This window comes from Gobio gobio (genome assembly GCF_949357685.1).
Source record: "Gobio gobio genome assembly, chromosome: 6".
NCBI lineage: Eukaryota > Metazoa > Chordata > Actinopteri > Cypriniformes > Gobionidae > Gobio > Gobio gobio.
The window spans coordinates 32,881,868-32,904,420 of NC_137102.1; the positions used below are offsets into that span (position 1 = coordinate 32,881,868).

Here is a 22,553-nt window from a genome sequence, read left to right on the forward strand (position 1 = left end):
CACTGTCAGCGCAAGATTATTTTGTTTGTATCTGAGAGTTCTGAATAAACACGAGTCCCAGTCACGCCGAGCCAGCCTTCTTCCTTATTACCAACTTTGTAACATATGTAATGTACGGAGATACAGGAGATGAACGAGGTACGAGTAAGTGTTGATTATAGCATTATTTTTAGATATTTTCCTATCATATGAAAAGCGTCAGTGACGCGCATTGAGTACACAGCGCAAAAAAAGACACAACAGGGGAGTAATCGAATGTAATCCAGTTTATTGTGGGGCTAGGCTGGCTAGCCCGGATACGCTCACGCTTACCCCCCGTCTGCTTAATCTCGCTCCGCGTTTGGTGCCTCCGCTGTGGGCCAGATGCAGTACTGGGGGTCGGTGATGTTGAAGGCCGACCGGCCAGTGCAGCCCAAGCTTCGGCGTGCGTGAGGTTTATCTCTAAAGATGAGGCTCTGCCGATGTTGAGCAGAAACTCACGACTGTATGCACATTTTAGAACAGATAGACGCGACGAGGACGTAAAAAACACTGACTCACAAGATAGAAAACACGAAAACACCGTTCTGTCGGTAGAGAGAAGCCGCAGCGTGTGTACGAATAATAAAGTTCTGTGTGAACTTGAATAATTAGCTACACATCAGAAATCACTGATCACAGATCAGAAGGAACGACGTAAAAAACACTGACTCACAAGATAGAAAACACGAAAACACCGTTCTGTCGGTAGAGAGAAGCCGCAGCGTGTGTACGAATAATAAAGTTCTGTGTGAACTTGAATAATTAGCTACACATCAGAAATCACTGATCACAGATCAGAAGGAACTGAAAAAAGACTTCTGTTTTCATTTGTACATCCAAACACTGAGAAACTGCCAGCATTCACTCGTTCACAAGCCATGATCTCTCGAGGACAAACAAATATGGCGCTCGCATGGGCGTGCCAAATTCTCTGGGCGGAGGAAAGGGAGGTAACCGTTCATGTTATGACATCATAACAAGAAAGGGAGGTAACTGTTCATGTTATGACTCATAACAGGAGAATTTAAGATCAGCTCGTCTAGGCTGTCATTTTCTCAAATGCAGAGAAAGACAGCCAGAACTCGGTTTACACTGATCAAAATTTCTAGCCACTTGGGGACAATTTTCAGGCTAGGGGAACTCATATTAATGTTGAAAAACCTCGTAAAATGAAAATTTCATGCCATGGGACCTTTAAAAATATGGAAATTAGCTAGTTAATGCAGAAGTTAATGCAGCCTCTTACATAAGGTAAACAAAGCTGCTTGGTTTATATTTGTAATGTATATAATTGTATATAATACATTTAAAAAATGTATTGCATATATTGATGCCACAATAACGGCCCATTTAAAATGTTTTTCTTCTCTTTCTCCTTTTTGTTCTTAATAGCTCGCACTCACTGAGGTGGAGGGGTGATGAAATATACTTTCCAGCATTTCAGTAATAAAAAGTGTCCATCTTATAAATGCATGCAAATTACAGTGAAGCGCAACAGTTATTGTACGGTGCTCTGCAACGGTCAAAAAGGATTTAAACAGTGAATTTTGAAGTGATCTCTTGTAAACTCAGAGATGTGGATTTGGACGGCAATTAAATGACCACATGCCCTTGGTGTTTTTCAACAACAACAAAAAAAACAGTAGGTAATTCGGCCAGGGATTTTTACATGGGTGGTGGAAGAAAACAGCCATTCTGGATTTGGACTGCAATAAAATCACAGACTAGCCTCTATAAATGTTGAAAATACCTTATGATCCCATGAGAAACAATTACCGTCCCAATAGGGCTAAAGCAGGCTAAGCAGGTGGCCCATTAGAGCAATGACAGGGCAAAGCATGGACGTCCTGTCATCAGGGTAGGGAAACTAAATTAAGCAGGAGCGGTTGGGAGGAATGTACTAGTTTAACTGAACTTTAGTTTAGGATAACCATATACAAACTGCAAAACAACTTTAAAGGTGACCACCTGAGTGCCTAAAGGGTCAATTAAAAAACACAAATCCAAACACAAATATAGACAAATACCTTGTGGAACGAGTCAGGATCAACATCTCCAGCTTCAATCACAGCTCCAGCATGCCGCTGGAAACACAAAATCACAAATTAGCATTGAAACCATAAAAAAAAATGAAATTTACAAAACTGACTAATTGAACCTACCGTGCCAACTTCCTCACTCTTTGACTTGTGCAGTACGTAGCCCTTCTTCCACTGACCGTCATTACCTTCGTTGGGCTTGCGGATGTTGAATTCGACTTTGGAGCGTTCTTTGTCTTGCATGGCCTTCCATTCATCCAGTGTCATCTCCTTAGGACCTTCCTCCTTCACCTCCTCCACTTCATTCTCCCTACACAGACACAACAGTCCAAATGGCATGCTCTTTGCACATCGAGCATTTTAATTTTTTTCACATCAACTTACTGCGAATAGAAGTGCACTTGACACTCACTTGTTTTCGGAGTCGACAGGGGCGTGCTCTTCACCTTCAGGAGCAGGCTCAGGGGCTGCGGACTGATCGAGCTCACTGTCAAATCAGACACTATTATTAGAAGGGGTGGGGGAAAATCGATTCACATATGAATCGGGATTCAATCATTAGCCAATTTGCATCGATTCACAAATTTCAAAAATATATATTTTTTAAATCTAAAATGTTACATTTCTCATTTCTTCACATCTACAATCCTACCTGGCTTCCTCCTTCACATTGCCCCAGTTGTGCGGGCCGCTCCCACCACGCTTCTCCTCTCCTTTCTGTCGACTAAGACATAAAGAACATTCCAGTGAGACTAGTGCAAAAAACAGCTTTAAGCATTTGTTATTGCTGGCTTCTCACTTACGATTTGTCATTGCCGCTGTGTCTATCAAAGTCACGTTTGCCCCGGGAATCATAACCATCTCCACGTCCCATGCCTCGTCCACGGCCACCTCTGGCCCCACGTCCTCCTCCACGCCCTCGAGATGGCTTATCCCCAATTGGCCTGAGGACAACATGCACATTTTATGACAAAGACAACTGGCAACCAAAAAAATAAATAATAATAATATAAAGATGCTTGAATGTAGCTATTCATCACATGGCTTTTCAGTGGATTTATTACCATGGTGGTTCTACAACTTTGAGAATCTCAACCAAATCACAGCCACACTGGGATGAGTTTGGGGAGGACTACCTGTCTGTCTAACCTATGGCAGATGCAAGACTAACAGGCATCACCAATCAGAATTTAAAAAATAATGTTAGTTGTTTTAAAGTTCGTTGCTGAAAGGTTTTTAAAATGAAATAACCTTCACTCAGCTAGAACAATCTCTCAACTAATGTTGTAAACTATACAAGGAAACTAGTCTGTCAGTACATTATACACTATAATAATAAAAGTCCAAGATTAAATGGGATGTCTAATGCTATTTCATGCATTCTGACTTATTTACACTGGTAAAGAGTTGGATTCTCGTGCTAAACATAGCCAAAGTTTCAACTGCACTCCTCCACGAGTTTGGCTGTTGTCGTAAACTATCGGTACAGTGCATCTGTCTTTTATAAATATGATAAAACTAAAGACTTTTTGGAGATATCAAGGATGCAATACTACTCTATAGGTACTCAAGATTAACACGAGATTGGCAGAAACTTTGTGTTATGTACCCTTTAATAACAGCATCCAAATTCAAATGCTTAGAAGTTGCTACTTTTTATATTAACTCTTTAAATTATATAATTGTTTCTACTTCAATTCCTTGTTGAAATATATACATTTAAAGGGCATATTGCAGGTTAGAGACTCCAGTGAGTCAATGTATAGAAAAATAATGTAGGAACTAGATTTTCTATAAAATGTACTTATAAATACGCTATTAAGGGTTTGAGTCGTTTTTGTGAGAAAATTTTACTTCCGCATCTAAAAATGCCAAAACCGGACGTGACATAACGAGAGGAAGTGCTGTGAATTTCAGCGATAGGAAAACAATGGATCGCAATGACAGTTCGGACGCTGAGGAAATTATAAATGTGTATTAATATTCATATGGCAGACCAAAGCCATACAATATTGACACACAATTAGGGACAGGCCAGGATTAGACAGAACAACGATCAGAGGAGACAAATTGAGTTGTTGTGTGAGGAGAAACAGTGGAGAACAGCGGCAGGTGTCTCGGTGAGATGATTAGATAGAGATAGATAGAGATAGATAGAGATAGATATACGCTAGCTAACGATATGAACACTGTGCTCAGATCACAATACTTTACAGATTATTGTCATGTATCAGGCAATAGCTGTCATCTAGTATTGATACTTACCAATAACAGAAACTAATATGCGTTGACCATCAGGAAAAGTCACACTCGTTAATATCCGTCCACACTAAACGTTATGTGATATAACGTTAGCGGTTTCTCATCACGACTGATTTTGTAATTAGCAAATATTTAAACAAACAAGACTCACGTCACGGTGCACAGTTCACATTGGCCCTCATTTATCAATCTTGCGTAGAAACGGGCGTATATATTGGCGTAAGATTATGCTTACACTCCTCTCACCGCCTGATTTATGAAGCTGTGCGCACCTCTGAAATCCAGGCGTACGCAAAACCTGCCCTTGATAAATGCCGCGGCTGAAAACGATCGTCATTAGAATAACAAGCCCCTATATATTCAAGTCTCTGCCTCCCCCACGCCCTCATTTTACGCCATGGACACACGGAAAATGGCAAAGAAGCGAAACTTCTCTAACGTGGAGATCGAGACCATCACCAGGGAAGTGGAAAAAAAACTAAATTGTTTTATTGGAGAGTTTAAAGAGTGGGATTAAAGGGGTCATAGAATGGTACATGCACTTTTACAAGTTGATTATACGGAAATGTGTGTTGGCAGTGCCTGTACACAACCATCCTATAATGATAAAAATACATCCAGTGTTTTTTTTTAATCTCCTTATATATTTTCCCCTGTCTCAAATCGAGCCGTCTGACCGTGTGACGTTACACGGTGTATGCCCCTCCTAAAATTGTTGATTGACAGCAGCGTTTCAACACAGACCCGCCCTGAGCGAGCTGTCATCAGTCCGCCATTGTTGATACGCTGGAGCAGAATGGCGTCTAAGCGATTGTGGTGTTGTGTTGTTGGGTGTAATAACGAACACAGCAGTCATTTTGATGTTCCTAAATCCGAACCGCTGAAGACCCAGTGGCTGCTGAGTTTTGTTTTAGAAGGGAGTATTCCCCTGATCAACGTCAATGTTTGCGCAAATCATTTCTCAGCAGACTGCTTTATAAACGAGTGTCAGTATTAAGCAGGTTTTGCTAATAAGCTGCTCTTGAAAAAAGGATTGTGTTCCTGCTGCACCTCAGGAAGATGTGAGTGTAACGTTTTATTAACCTTTATATTAATCTTTGCAAATCGCTTGCACGCTTCACGATGAATGAGGCTAAAGTTTACAGGGTAAGTTACATTACAGCATGCTTTCTGTGTATGACGTTCTCAATATAATTCATAATCCCACGTTTATAATGAACAACGCGTCATGTTTGTTATTACAAACTGTTTACTCGGGTGATAAAGTTATCGTGGTAACACTACACTAAGCTTACTTTTGTACATGGTTTATAACGGTGTCTGTTACTGATTAAGAAGTAATGTAAAAAAAAAAATCTTATAACATAACATCAATCTGTCAATGAACTAACACATCAGTAAACACATAGCAACTACGCTACTCTGCCAGTACAAAGATAGATCAAAGTGACATGACGTTAACCAACCATTCAGAAACGTCCTGTTCGAACTTCGATGGGTTCGTCATCTATTCCTGGTCCGACTCCGGTTCAAAATGATACGGTTGCTCAGATGTGTCCTCAGAGACTCCCGTTGCCATTATTTCTCGAAAATATACCCTCAACTGTTGTCAAGGCAACACTCCACATGTGTTGTGGTGTTGTGTCGGGTCGAACCGAACGCCCCACAGAGCAGAGGGGGCGGGGTGAGCAAAGCTCATTATCATTTAAAGTCACATACACTGAAATGACTTGCTGAAAACTGAGCTGGTTTTGACCAAGTAAAATGAGTGTTTTCTTACAATACTAATGAGAATTTTTAATTAAAGTATATTACAAACTTTTCATTTAGACACTAAAGAATCATATTAACTTGTACAAAAATGTAATTCTATGACCCCTTTAAAAGAGTCCACAAAAACGTGTACGGTGGAAATCCAGTTTAAATAGCTGTTTGGATGAGAAATTACCTATCACAATTCATTATTTTACAGCAGGTGTTTTGAAATAATTAGCATTTAATTTCGTATCACGTCACATGTATTGGGGTGTACAATAGTGATGATGTGATGTGGAGTACCATTCATTCACATTAATAATTGCATGACAATTTGTAAGATTCTTATTATTATTATTATTTGTATTATTAATGACGCTTATTGCTATTTAGAAGAAGAATGTCGTTATTATTATTATTTATTTTATTATTATTTAAAAGAAGAAGAATGTCATTTTTATTATTTTGTCAGTCTGAATTATTTTCAGTCCCAGTCCATGCGCAGCTGTCGGGCCTAACCAATGTCAGGTAAAGCGCACATGCTCGCAACTGGAGGAATACAAATGCCTACAAATCAAATGCTTTGATAAAGTCACACAAATTAAACATTGAAGTCCATGTTGCACAAAAATAAACACTGAAGTTTATAATTACTATATCCCTATTCCAGGGTTCTTGCAGGTTTCAGAAAGTCAAATTTAAGACCTTTTTAAGACATTTTAAGACCATAAAGATTGAAATTTAAGACCTATATGACGCATTACCAAAATTATTTAAATCAAAGAAACAATAAAAAAAGCAATAAAGCAATGACATTAGTAACCCTCCACAGCCAACAACGTGCCAAATGCCCAAAACCTTAGGCCCAAAATGAAAATAGGCTAAAACAAACTTGCCCTCAAATAGAATAGATTACAAAACAGCATATTAATAGCCTAATAGAGATTGAACAGGGGATGCACTAGGGAGATAGGATAAACTAGGGATGCACGATTTGGGGAAGATTTCTAATTGCTATTATTCTGGTTAAAATGCAAATTTTTTGCTTAGTTTTTTTTTACAAATGAAAAGTGTATGCATATAATATTTTATATATTAATGTTTATATATTAACGAGACTAATAATAATGATTATATTCAATAAATATAAATATTTAACAAAATTAGAAATACTACTATTACAATAACATTTTAATTATTAAAAAATTAAAAATAGAGTATTTAAGAATAAATATAACAATATAATAATAATAATAAAAAAATAACATTTATATTTTACAGAAAACTTATTTTACAAAAAACCCTGCTGGGTTACCTGTTAATATGCAGACAGCCTATGACTAAAAATCATTAGAAAGGTCTAAAGATTTATTGTAAAAAATAAAATAAAAAAATAAAGAAATTCTGTGCTTTTTATCTGTGATATAAATTTCTTAAAGTCTATGTATTTAATATGAAATATGAGCCTCTTATGCATCCACTGTGGGGGGAAAACTGTACATTGGAGAAAAACATATGGGTTGTCATATAAATGTATTTAGAGAGAAGTATTATTTTTCATATTTGTTACCCAAACTTTCATTCATACTGGAAGCCAGAGGGCGCCCTCGAGCAGAAACTCCACATTTCCCTCAGAGAAGTAATCCTAAAGGCCAATTTATACTTCTGCGTCGAGTGCACGCAGAGGGTACGGCGTACCCTACGCATAGACGCGTTGGTTACGCCGTACCCTACGCCGTAGCCTGACGCGCACCTCTCCAAAAATGTAACAACGCGTCAATTCTACGCGGACCGCAAGCGCTGTGATTGGTCTGCCAGAACCCTTCCCTCAGGTCAATAAATAAATAAAAAATCTGCGATAGGAGACTGTGTGTGTGTGTGTGTCCAGAAATTGGATGATAGTTCCTTACGTCTGCTATAACACACTATTTTGCAGTCCAGCGATTCTTTATGGTAGTAAATAAATACATAGATCCGCTGAATATAGTTTATTTATTTTCTCATTAAATCCAAAGATGTTAATCAGTAATTGTATATCAAGAACAGGGACACATTAGGGTATATTTCGTGAATGAAGTCTCCACAACAACAATCGCTTGCTGAGCCACCGCTAGTGAAAACAGCGGCCACGAGCTCCGCATGATTTCACAAATGCATTCCAGCGCCAGATCGCCTTATTTAACTTTACTAATCAACTAGAGATGCTTAATTTGTATTAGATACAACAACTCAAGCTGCAAGAAAAGCCGCTCTCTCACTGCTGCTGATATTCCGACATGAATGTACAGATTCTACACATCAAGCTGCTTCTTCTTCGGCTGTTGTCTTGATTACACCAACATGCCCGAGGACACTGCCTTCTAGCGTCTGCATGTGGAATTGCACATTGACGCAGACAACAGCGCAGAAGTATAAATGCTCACGACGGCGTCGGCTACGCGCGTAGCCTACGGCGTACACTACGGCGTACACTCGACGCAGAAGTATAAATGGGCCTTTAGCCCTAACGTGAAGCTAGCGATGTAGGATAAACTGAAGATAGAAACGCTTTGACTGATGAAACGAAGACAATAAACACGACTGCATCAAGCTATAGTGTATTTGAGTTCTTCAAGCCTTCACTATTGTCATAATAATAAGGTATGCAGTGCTGATTGAGTGCAGACTTTATCACTGTATAGAATAATATAAAACAATGCATGTCTGCCTCATTCTGTCCAGAAAAATACAACGTTATTAAATGTAGACGTATTTTGCGGGCAGGTAATTGCATTTATCACGAGATTTGTAGTTTTATCACCGAGTACGTGTACCAACACCCCCAGAAAGAACTACAACACACCGAACGAACGCTCTGAGGGCGGCGCAGCAAAGACTCTAGAGCTCCGCTTTCGCGATTCGATACTTTTTTGCTACAGTGTAACGTTAATAACTTTCTGCAGCCAGCATTTCTGGAAATGAACAAGGATAACACTTTTTTAAGACCTAACTAAATTAAATTTAAGACCTCAGGTGAAAATTTGGCCGTTTTTAAGACGTTTTAAGGCCTTAAATTTAAAAAATAAAATTTAGACATTTTAAGACTTTTTAAGACCCCGCGGGAACCCTGCTATTCACACGGGATTAGCCTATTATGTGGGGACCTCTGGTGATTTGTAATAATTGCAGAGAATGTCTGTGATCTTAATCCCGTGCGAATCGGCCATGTCTGTAATATGTAATGTATTCCCCTGCAAATTAGGCTACCTACCATATTTCGCCAAACACAGAGGTCCTGTGATAATATATAGTCCCGTGCGAATCGGCATCTCTGTGATTTGGCCGGGATTAGGCGGATCGTATATCATTTTTGCAAGGTTTTTGTGTCCTGTGCGCATTTCTATCTTTATCTTTCACGAAGAATGGAGCTAGGCTGCATATAATGCGAACCGTTATGACTTTCCGTGCGGCCGCGCGGATTATACTTTCACTTTAGAATGATCACCAATTTGGGTGTAAATTGCTTGAATGGTGTGTTTAATATTATTCTTAATGAAAAACACAAAAACAGAACAGTACATGACAACTCGCTTAAATGGGCACTTTTACATTTAGCTTTGAAACTGAATATTGTTATATTGTTATATTGCTCAGTTACGTTTTTAATTGCGTCTGTTCTCTAACTGAACGAAATTATTTTTATTACTATAAAACAATAAAAATGATATCGATATGACTGTTTATAATTTCATACAGCTATATCTATAACGAAAAAAACATTTTTTTCAAGTCTTTACATCATATCCGGGAGATAAGTCAGTAAATTCGAGTAAAATCACAACTTATCCCGTGCGAATGCGCCACGCAAAACTCAGATGTGGGGGAGTAATTTCTAAATCACACGAGGTCCCCAGATAATAGCCTACTTATCCCGTGTGAATAGGGCTTTAGTTGTTGTTGTTGTTTTTTACAGTGGGTCATAATATAGCATATCTTTGTCAGTGCGTTTTGTGGTGTTAGGAATTGTTTTTCTGCATTTTCGCACCAACTCAAAACGTGCGTACACCACCTCCTGAGCTGGCGTAGGATTTGAGCGTGCCGTACGCCAACGTCCATATTGATAAATCTCAAAGTCACCGTGATTTTGGGTATACGCCAGGTGTACGCTGGAAATTTGGTGTACGCACTTTTGTTAAATGAGGGCCACTTTCTCCGAGCTGCATCTCTGACAGATCCGTGACCGTGACATCTCCCGCCGGCGGCCGAACCACAGACACTACAGGGCTCCAGACTAACTTGTTTTCACTAGGAGCACAGTGGCCCCCAACTGAAAATTTTAGGGGCACAAGGGCGCACACCGTAAATCAACATGCTAACCAAATCTACTAATTTCCACTGTATTACTAATAGGGATGGGTATCGTTAAGGTTTTAATGGTATTGCTACTCTTACCGATACTGCTTATCGATCCAGTACTTTAACAGTATTCTTACCGGTTCTTTTTATTAAACATTTTATTTTTTTTATTTAAAAAAAAAAAAGCATAATTAAGAACATAATTAATATGGCTTTATAATCTGAAAAGTAAAATATCTATAGCAAAAGAAACCGCAAAGTTTGAACAAAAATATAAAACATCTATGTGTAAATGGACCAGTGTGCAGGCATTCGGAAGGTCTGCTAACATTAATATTACAGTAAAGAACAAACCTACAAAGAAATCTAATAAAGTAATGAAATGTAAAATAACACTGCATAGTTTTCACTGTATACATTGATAGATTAATGCTTATAAAAGCTAAAGTTATTAATTCAAGAGATGTGAATATTTTCTATTTGCCTTTTGTTCGATTCGAATGAATGGCTCAATCGTCAGCAGGTTTATTAGACGCTGCCCCTTTAAGACCGATCAAATGTAGAACTAATAATATCATATTCTCCTATTTCTCCAAACTATTTACGCCCATTTAAGATATAAACTGTTAAAATAACTACTCTCCAATCCGGTCATTTTGACACCGGCTATTTGTTGTTTATTTGATGGTTTAGACGCGCACACAAAGCCTAAAATATTAAGTGCAAGTCGGTCCATTTCGCAGCACACACACATAAACCGCCTTGAAGTTGGAAACAGCGTCTCTTGCGCGGATTATTGTGCATTTAATAGCTGTTTATTATCAAACACATCCCGCAGTTTAGCAACAGTAGAGACTGCAGTTTACAACAATCACTGATTCTGACGTTTAGTTTAGGTTTAAGGAGAAATGACAGCGCAGCTGTGAAGGGAAGGATGAGCTCGACGGAACACGGCTATAGGAATAGTTTTACCTCATTCCATCTTTGTATAATTCTTGGAAGCCGAAATCGAAAATAAAATTAGATTAATATCACAGCATATCCCAAGAGTTTAAGCAGACTAAACTTTTGTTTAGTTCTTGGCCATTGTCACTCATTAAGCTGACTGTGGTGTTGTGTTCGCTGTAGCTCGCTTGCTTTCTCTCTCTTCTGGATTGCGAATAGCAAAAATGCATCACGGACAAATGGTTTAATATTATCTCATATAGAAAGATAGAATTTGCCAGACATAACTTCTATCAATTATAATTAGTAAGTGTATTTTCTTAATTTCTCCAGTACCGACAGCAGGCAAATTTACTGGTCGCACATGTGCAACTGGATGTCAAATTCAGTCGCACGCTCTCAAATTTTAGTCGCAAAATGCGACCATTTAGTCGCACTCTGGAGCCCTGCACTAGTGTTATTGTTTATCCTTTATTCAGTAATTCAGTATTATGGGTTTATTTTGTGCCGATTCACCGATAGTGTGAGGATGTACATGACGTTATGAGTATGTATTTTTTCGAAAAAGTGTGAGACTGTATTAATTTGTGTTAATGTACATACTTTGTATTCATCAATGTAAACACGATGGCAAAGAAGCATTGCGTGTGGATGTTTATTCATTTAATATCATCCTTTAGGCAAGCTACACACTGGCTGTGAGACCCGCGGCTCGAGCCGAAAGCGCAAGCTAGAAATAGAACCGATGCATTTTTTTCACGACACGCGTGTTGGAAGCGTTTCCAGGCAAAATAGAATAGGAAAAGCTGTTTGTACATATTAATAAATTACATTTTGATGTTTGAAAGTCTCTAGGTTGACATAAATGCAGATATAATTGTAATTAAGACAAATATATATATATATATATTAGTGCTGGGCATCGATTAAAAAAAATTAACTAATTAATCGCACTTTTTTCTGTAATTAATCGCAAGTTTTTAATATTTTAAGTTTTTAATATTTTGATATTGTAATAATTTCAGTTACTCTCCAAATTAATGTATAAACAATTTAAAGACCGCATATTTTAAATATGTGTTGTATTGTCATATTTTTATGAATGAAGGCCAGTATCACTGATACTAAAGTGTCTATGAAACATTAATGACGTTACACAGTATAACTGAAAGCTCCCAATTTCAACATTTATTAGGCTTTAAAAAAAACAACTTAATTTAGGTGAACTTAAAACAATCTTTACATAAACCCAAAATAATAAATGTTATATTTACCCATGGCCTTCCCTGTTATACATATACAGAAATGTAATAGTTATCTTTCTTAACTGCATAAATAATAAATTAAATATAGATGAATCATCATTAAAGCAAAAATTTTCTCTGTTCCCGTTGTTCTTTGATGAACATTAATGACATCATCAGTGCTCCTGTCACTTTAAGAACAGCCGCGGATCTCACGCGCTGTCCCGCGCATCTCATTTCCTCACAACTCTTTAAGTTCATTTAAGACGTTATTTAACTAATTTAAGACTCCTAATATGAGAATACTCAAAATCCTGTGTTATTGTTTGTTCAAGAGCAAAAGAGAACTCGATGTGAGCAGGAAACTGACGCGAGTCTATATATGCGTGGAGAGTGTGTGTGTGTCCCTTGATTAGCTGACATGAGACGCATCCACACAGACAGGACACACACACACACACACACACACACACACACACACACACACACACACACACACACAGCGCGTTCGCTTGTGTCTTGTCACGCTTGGAAGCATTTACATGAATAGGAGCGTGATGATCATGTAACGCTAAGCAAAAATGGATAAAAAAACGGACGCTGCGTTATTTGCGTTAAATATTTTAATTGCGTTAAGCTGAAAAAATTAATCGCCCGCGTTAACGCGTTAATTTGCCCAGCCCTAATATATATATATATATATATATATATCGTCGCTGCCCGATGAAACTAAACGCTTACTTTTCAGGAAGTGAAAAAAACACTATTTCAAAAGCAGTTGAATGTAGCGTTTTCATATTTGGTACGGCATCTTTACATGTAACCATATTCTTGCCAGTGTAATGATATAATCCACATTTGACCAAAATTGAGTTTAAATGGACATACGTGCATATTTTACAGTAACTGTGGTCGATACGCGTTCTTCCGATCATTAATTAGAATGGCCAAGTCGCGTTTCATATTGACAGAGGAATACGTGCTGGACATTCTCAGCCTCTGGCAAGCGGTGATAGCAGTATGAGTGAGGCATGTTCTAGTGACAATCATGACAGTAGCATTACAGGCTATAATTTGATCAGTTTGACTAAGAAAAAAAAGGCTGAATCTTATCAATGAGAGAGTTTATTTACATACTAGTAGGGATGAAACGATTACCGGTTTCACGATAAAATTTAGTGAACGTTAGTAATATCGTATAAAATTTAATTATCATTAAAACCGCGTGTGATTATCACGATTGTGAAAACTTGCGGTAAATCTTGTCCAGTCAGCGTCAGTCTGGCGCAGCGCACTGCTGTCTTTTGAATGAGAAGAAATGGCAGGAGGCAGTAACAGCGCCGGGAGATTTTTCAGACTTCTAAAAGGACCAAATCTGAGGTGTGGTCATATTTTGGCTTTTACAAAAGTCCTGAGGGAAACTTAATCGAAGATGGTCACCCTGTCTGCAGAACATGCCAGAAGAAAGTCACTGTAATAGGGGAAACACTTCAAAACTACGAACGCAAGGCAAGTGGACTTTGACCTCAATACCAAAACTAACGTTACGTCTGGGAAATAATAACGTGAAGCGAACGAACAAATTCAGACAAGACTAGGGTGACATTTAAGGGATAATCAGGGCTTGACATTAACAACCGCCATTTGCGGGTGTAACGTTATTTCGGCTGCACACTATTGCCACTCTGGCTGTTGAACTTATTATAGTCTTCTCAAAAGGCATCTGTTATAATCGCGTTGCGCATTATAACCACTTAACGTTACACGTGTTTCTATTAAGTTTATGAAAGCGACGTCGTCTCATAATCAGAGGCGTTCAGATTAGCCGGAGTTTTGTTGAGTGTGCGCGCCGCTCTCACCGAGATCTGCACTCAAAGCAGAGATAAACGTGCGATGTACGCAGGAGATTAACTCATCATACAGTGGTTGACTGTTTCTGTTCTATTTCAGCAGCGAAAATGGTTTCAAACAAACACAGCAGAACCACAGCGCATCTGAAATGACTGGCATAACGCTGTCGAATTTAGGGACCGTCTCTAAAGTTACATACAACATTGGTAACGTTATACACGTTTCTGACTTCAATAGCATTTGAAGGGAATGACAGTCATAAAACTGACTTTAAAGTGTTCATCTAGGTGTCAGGTGTGATATACACCTTTTGATATTTAATCAAATAAACTGTCAAATCATATGGAAATATGGATATGCATTATTTCACTAGGATACTGTTTGGGCTCTTACACAAAAATATGCTAGATTAAAATGCATCATTGCTGAACACTGATGAGAATATTGCTTTAATATATTTACAGAGATAATATTAGAGATTATATTAACGACAAATTATTATTATTTATGCGTCATGCGTTGCTATTGACGACGGCCATTATAAGGAAGGAAATCCCACAGAATAGAATCTATCTTAAAAAAGTGCATAGAGCTGCTTGATTTATTTGTTTGTTGATTTCAAATATAAAACTTGTTTAAATGTTTTAAGTGTGTGCATCTGTTCTTTTTGAACACTTTCATCTCATTTGAACAAAACCGTGATAATATTGATAACCGTGATAATTTGGGTCACTATAATCGTGATTCGTGATGTTAAATTTCCATACCGTTTCATCCCTACATACTAGCAAGCAAACTAATCTGTGAAGAACTAGATTAGAACTAAACTGGAGAGCTTCAATGTCGTACTTTCGGCTATCCAGTGCTGAGCTTCGATGAAACAACTTCACAAGACCGGCGAGATGCTTCCACAGGGCGGGAGATCCGCGGCGTGATTGACAGCTTTGACACCAAATGGATATACGTGAAAATCCGATGACATGATTTCACAACTTTTTATTGGCCATTTAGATATGTGAAGCATACTGTATACGGAAATTAACCTGGACATTCAATCCGTCGAAAAATCTCAAAATCGGCAAAATGGGCATACGTGGTTTTCATCGGACAGCAACGATTATATATATATATATATATATATATATATATTTATTAGGGATGCAACAATACAGTTAGTCCACAGTTCAATACATACCTCGGTTTTTAACCACGGTTTTCGGTTCGGTTCGGTTCTGATGGCTTGTCACATACATTTTTTGTTATTCTATTCTTAGGCGACAGGAACCGCAAGAGGTTAAAGAGAAAAAATACTTTTTTTATTGCAATACTCTTTCTTTATTTTACTTAAAAGAATTGAAAAACCTTACTTAAACTTAAAACTTTACTTAAAAAAAACCTTGTACACATTCCTAGTGTATTGGATAATATAAAATAAATGTATATAAAGATTTACACTGGCAGCTCAGAGCTGTACAGCAGCATTTAAGTATGAAATTGAATGAATGAATGACAAAATAAAACACTACATAGACTTCACTATAAAATATACACTGATTCTTAGCTACTGTATTAGTTTTTCAGTCAAGAGCAGTGAGTGATTTTCTCTCTTTTGTTGTTGTATTAACATTAAAGGGATGTTTCACTCAAAACTGAAAATTCTGTCATCGAGAAATGAATACAGGTTTGAAACAATATTAGAGTGAGTAAATAATGACAATTTTATAGGTGAACTGTCCCTTTAAGGATCGCGTGTTCACTGTCTAAGCTGCTGTCATTTTAAGACCTCTACACATCTAATATACAGACACGATTGCGATTTTACTTTCACTTTAGACATAACCGACTGTGTTTATGTTAACCTTGTGTGTATTTGACAGTATTAACGCAGTAAGACGACTACTTAGTTCAGTATTCACGTGTTTGACAGGCTTTTAGTGCGCGCACTCTGAAAAGCGCATGTTAAAACCGCGCACGCGAATGAAACCGGCAAGGCTTTAAAACGCATGCAAATAATGAACTTTCATGATTGTGAATAACTATAATGTTCCGTGAGTATAACTACCACTAACGTGTGATGTCAATGTATGTCGCGTTGTTCAGTATTGGGATGGAAGCAAATTATAGAATTTGTAGAAAAAGAATTAATTAAATGCGAAACCGAAAAAAACGCAATTCACAAGCACGTATTGAACCGTGAATGCCGTACCGAACGGTTCAATATTATATTGAGAATTGTGGCATCCCATATATAGATATATATATATATATATAGGGAGTGCAGAATTATTAGGCACGTTGATTTTCTGATCATATTTTTTTTCCAGGCACATTTGACCAATTCCAAACCACAGTAATCCTAATAACTACTATTGATTTAGTATTTAATAATGTATAAGTGATATATAATTGTTCATGAATGCTTGAAATGAAAAACACCTTATATTCAGGTGTGCAGAATTATTAGGCATGTTTTCTTTTACAGATAAATTGAGCCAAAAAAGAGATTTAACTCAGACTGAAAAGTCAAAAAGTATTAAATGCCCATGAGAAGGATGCAATACTAATGCAATACTAGACATTGCAGTTAAGGCGTGACCATTGGACAGTGAAATGCTCGTTGGGTCAGCAGGGTCAGACAAAAACATGTGGCGGAGAAAAGACACCTATTAACCGCAAAAGAATTAAGAATTAAGGTGAAGAATTAAGGGTGAAACCATCAGGAACCCTTTAGTCTCCAGCGCCACCATTTTCCAGAGCTGCAACCTACCTGGAGTCTCCAGAAGTGCAAGGTGTCAGGATCTCAGAGACTTCAGTTAGGTAAAGAATCATAAAAAATGACCCCCACTAAATAAGAATCATAAGCTGAAGTGTTGTAAAATACATGAAGAAAGTTTTTTTATAGGCTTTATGGACAGATAGGTTGAGAATGACTCTTGAAGGACCAGCACCACATCCTCTAGTACCACTGTTTGAAGAATTCATCTTCCAGAATCTGGCAGTACGTTTTGGGAGTTCATTTTAGTCCATCCTGGATTCTTTACCTAACTGAAGTCTCTGAGATCCTGACACCTTGCACTTCTGGAGACTCCAGGTAGGTTGCAGCTTTGGAAAATGGTGGCGCTGGAGACTAAAGGGTTCCTGATGGTTTCACCCTCAATTCTTCACCTTAATTCTTAATTCTTTTGCAGTTAACAGGTGTCTTTTCTTCACCACCTGTTTTTGTCAGATCCTGCTGACCCAACGAGCATTTCACTGTCCAATGGTCATGCCTTAACTGCAATGTCTAGTATTGCATTAGTATTGCATCCTTCTCATGGGCATTTAATACTTTTTGACTTTTCAGTCTGAGTTAAATCTCTTTTTTGGCTCAATTTATCTGTAAAAGAAAACATGCCTAATAATTCTGCACACCTGAATATAAGGTGTTTTTCATTTCCAGCCTTCATGAACAATTATATATCACTTATACATTATTAAATACTAAATCAATAGTAGTTATTAGGATTACTGTGGTTTGGAATTGGTCAAATGTGCCTGGAAAAAAAATATGATCAGAAAATCAACGTGCCTAATAATTCTGCACTCCCTGTATGGGGTGTAACGGTTCACGTATTCGTACCGAACGGTTCACGGGGTGAGTTCCAAATGGAATCAGTATTCCCTATTTGATCATCCCTATGTGAGCAGGACACGCGTGTGCCATGCCGTATGTAGCAGTTTGGAATGCACTTGGCAAAGGGAGCGGAGTAATTTCCTCATTATCTTCAGCTGGGATTTTCCTGTGACAACGCAGCGCCGGCATAAATATATAATTCATATTTTTAAGAGTTATATTACTTTTTATATACAGCAGCCTATTACAAAGCATATTTTTATAAACTCTTTAAAATAAAAAAATATTTTTATTTGCAACAGTTAGCTAAAAAAAAGAAAAGAATTATGCAGATTAGTGATGCACCAAAATGAAAATTCTGGACCGAAACCGAAAATTTAGTATGCACTTGGCCGAAAACCGAAACTGAAGCCGAAAATGTTTGAAAATCCCAGCTGAAGATAATGAGGAAATTGCGCCGCTCCCTTTGCCAAGTGCATTCCAAACTGCTACATACGGCACGGCACACGCGTGTCCTACTCACATAGGGATGATCAAATAGGGAATACTGATTCCATTTGGAACTCACCCCGTGAACCGTTCGGTATGAATACGCGAACCGTTACACCCCTAATAAATAAATAAATAAATAAATAAATATAAATATAAATATAAATATAAATATAAATATAAATATAAATATAAATATAAATATAAATATAAATATAAATATAAATATAAATATATATATATATATATATATATATATATATATATATATATATATATATATATATATATATATATCAGGGTTTTTCCTACATTGAAAATTTTTTGGCGGCCGCCAAAACAAATTTTTGCCCCGCCAAAGCCTTATTTGATCAGTTATTGTGATTTATGAGTGATGTAGATCTACTGCGCTTGTGATCGGCGCATGTTAACTGATGACAGAGCGAGCGGAGAGCCCTAACGTTACCCCGCGCGCACGAAGAGAGAACGAGCGGAGAGCCCTACCCCGCGCGCACGCTCTCGGTCTTCAAAATAAGCACCGTTTTAGCATTCTAATATATCACATATCACGTTAATCAAAAGTTCGGAAGACCGAATCCATGTTGCACGTGGTGGATTCGGACATTTTTGTCCTTGAACTACCGCTGGATGTGAATTGCGCTCAAAAAACGCTAACTCTTCACTGACCAGCTGACATAAACCATACTTTCAATAAACGGGAAACAAATCCTATCCAGTTATGAAGTGTTTTCTGTGTGTTGACAAATCTTTTGCGATGTTCTAACAGACGGGATTCACACACAAAGCGTCTGCTGGTGTCCGATTCGCGACCTAATGACTCCTTTGAACCGAGTCATTTTAACGACTGGTTAGAACAACTGAACTGTCCAACACTGAACTCACGAATCAGTTTAATCATTTACTCAGAACATCTGAAATGAGAACACAAGTGTGCTCACCCAATTTAGCAAGAGTGGATAGTAAGAATTAGTTTGAATTATCCACAGTCTTTCAGCTTATTTCTGTTGACAATGTGTAGTAAATAAATAGCCTAAAATCATTTAGTTTAGACTGGAGTGAGGTGAAACCAGAACAAAGTTATTAGCTAGCTGATAATTTTAAGAAATTGTATATGGCAGAAAATTAGGCTATTTGTTATTTTTTTAATACTATTTTTTAATATTGATATGGTTATATACCAAAACAATTATTTGTAAATAGTGTAAAAATGAGGAACAAAAGAAACAAAAATCAAGGTATCGAAATAAGATAAGCAAAAACTACAAACTGTTTCTTTGAATTTATTTTAAATTTATTGTCAGTATTGCGATCGCAGATCACGTGGGTAGGGTACTTTTTACTGTGTATGTGTGGATGACCATGTCTGTCAGCCACCACCGAAGACCATTTTTGACCCAGGAAAAACCCTGTGTGTATATATATATATATATATATATATATATATATATATATATATATATATATATATATATATATATATATATATATATATATATATATATATATATATATATATATATATATATATATATATATATAAAATATATACATACACACACACATTCTCGATTTTCAAATATTGCACCTGTCAATAGAGAACTAAATATTCTGTAGCCTATTTTGCTGTCAATACTGACGACGTTGTCTTTGCTGTATCCAGTGTTTCCTACACATAGACTAATTTGTGGCGGTGTGCCACAGAATCAACACCGGCTGCCACATATTTAAATCTCACGCCAAACAGCCAAACCTGCTTTTGATATGAAAGTCTAAGCTTTTAAAATTGAATACGAAATTCAAACAATAAATAGCGTTTTGGCGCTAATGTGGCATAACAGTTAAAGCCAGAGGCGTTGAAAAACAGAGTTGCGGCATGCTCTCATCTCCCGGCGCGCGCGGTCACGTGGTTCACGGAGCTTCTAAACAAACCAGCGCTCTGTCAATGCATTTGAATGGCTTAAGCGGATACACAACAGTTTTACTATACAGGTATTTTCAGCAATTTTTTTATTACGTCAACAATATTTACAGGATCATTGTATTATGGAGAGTGATGGAGATGCAACATTGGTTACGAAGATGGCGCCGCCGTGCTCGGTCGCCGTTCAGGTCGCTCCGCTAAGACTTTGCTTTTATTTATTATTCTACTCTCTTTTACTCTCTATTTTTTCCAACGGATCATCTGCTTTGATCTGTTACGACAGCAAAACACTTCTGGAAATTGGTTACCGCTACACTGACCTGTTTCAGGACACTTTCTCCAATCTTCCATCTGAGATTCGCCGGGACGCCGAGTTGAACAATGGCCACTCGAGTCGACGGCGAAGATTCAAAAAACACTGCGGGAAACGCGCTGGGATCCGCAACAGACTGAGAAAAAGAGCATTCAGTCCTCCTCTCCCGAGCATTTTGCTCGCAAATGTCCAATCCTTGGAGAATAAGATGGACGATCTTAGAGCCAGGATAAGTTTTCAACGGGACATGAGAGACTGCAACATCTATTGTCTGTCCGAAACATGGCTCACGCCAGCGGTCCCGGATACAGCCGTGACGCCGTCCGAGAACTTCTCTGTTTTTCGGATGGACAGAACAGCCGAGGCCGGGAAATCTAAAGGCGGTGGAGTGTGTTTCATGATAAACAAGAAATGGTGCGATCCTAGGAACATCTCCATTCTTTCGCGATCCTGCTCGCCTCACTTGGAACATTTAACTCTCATGTGCCGGCCTTTCTACCTGCCGAGGGAGTTTTCCTCAGTCATCGCTACTGCCGTTTATATTCCACCACAAGCAGACACGGGGCTGGCTTTATCTGCCCTCCATGATGTGACCAGCGGCTTCATAAACAAACACCCCGACGCTGCTTTCATCGTCGCGGGTGATTTTAACAAAGCAAACCTAAAGAAAGTATTGCCAAACTTTCACCAGCATGTCTCCTGTCCCACACGAGGAGCAAACACACTGGATCATTGCTACTCTCCGTTTAAGAACGCCTACAAAGCTCGTTCACAGCCAGCTTTTGGCAAATCGGACCATGCCGCCATTTTCCTCACACCGGAATATAAACAAAGGCTCGTTCAAGAGCCCCCGGTGAGGAGGGAAGTCAAACGCTGGTCATCCCATTCAGAGATCACGCTACAGGCAGCTCTTGATGACGTCGACTGGGACATGTTCCGCGCGAGTTCTGAAGACGTCAGCGAGTTCACAGAAGTGGCGCTCTGCTTTATTAACACACTGACAGAGCAAGCCACACAAACAATAACTATAACGTCCTTCCCTAATCAGAAACCGTGGGTGGACAGTTCAATTCGCACTGCAGTAAACTCGCGCACCACCGCTTACAATGCCGGTCTCCTAACGGGGGATATGAGGGAGTACAAAGCTTCATGTTACGCCCTCCGGCGCGCCGTTAAAGCCGCAAAACTCCGCTATAAAGACCGAGTGGAATCTCATTTCCAACTCAACGACTCCCGGAGGATGTGGCAGGGACTGAGAACCATCTGTGCTTTTGGAACTAAATCCTCTGCAGAGGTGAGAGCTGATCCGTTACTGGTGAACGAGTTAAACTCTTTCTACGCTCGCTTTGATGGTAATCGCGGCAGCGCGACTCCGGCGAGTGACGCGTCAGAGAGAGTCCCTCAGAGCAGCAACGGTCACGTGATCTCTGTCTCGGAGGACGAGGTTCGGAGGGCACTCAAACGTGTGGATGTCAGGAAAGCTGCTGGGCCGGATGGTATTTCAGGTCGTGTTCTGCGGTCCTGTGCTGATCAGCTCGCAGGGCTCTTTACATCCATATTCAACGAGTCCCTTGCTACATCTGTTGTCCCCACCTCCTTCAAACGATCCTCCATCATCCCTGTACCTAAGATCAGTAAACCCTCTTGCCTAAATGACTATCGTCCAGTGGCTCTCACATCTTTAGTCATGAAGGTCTTTGAGAGACTCATTAAAAACAACATTTGCTCCTCCATTCCTGACACT

The 22,553-nt window shown here is 38.5% G+C and overlaps 1 protein-coding gene across 1 annotated transcript in view; it reads right to left on the reverse strand.

Annotated features, from left to right (window-relative positions):
- serbp1b (SERPINE1 mRNA binding protein 1b) overlaps positions 1-22,553 on the reverse strand; it is a 122,450-nt gene that overhangs the window by 82,225 nt on the left and 17,672 nt on the right. Inside the window, exons 3-7 of the mRNA XM_079819485.1 lie at positions 2,864-3,004; positions 2,713-2,784; positions 2,473-2,547; positions 2,184-2,370; positions 2,049-2,105 (exon numbers count right to left, since the gene is read on the reverse strand). Of these exons, the coding sequence (XP_079675611.1) occupies positions 2,049-2,105; positions 2,184-2,370; positions 2,473-2,547; positions 2,713-2,784; positions 2,864-3,004 (532 nt within the window). The remainder of the gene's footprint in view (positions 1-2,048; positions 2,106-2,183; positions 2,371-2,472; positions 2,548-2,712; positions 2,785-2,863; positions 3,005-22,553) is intronic.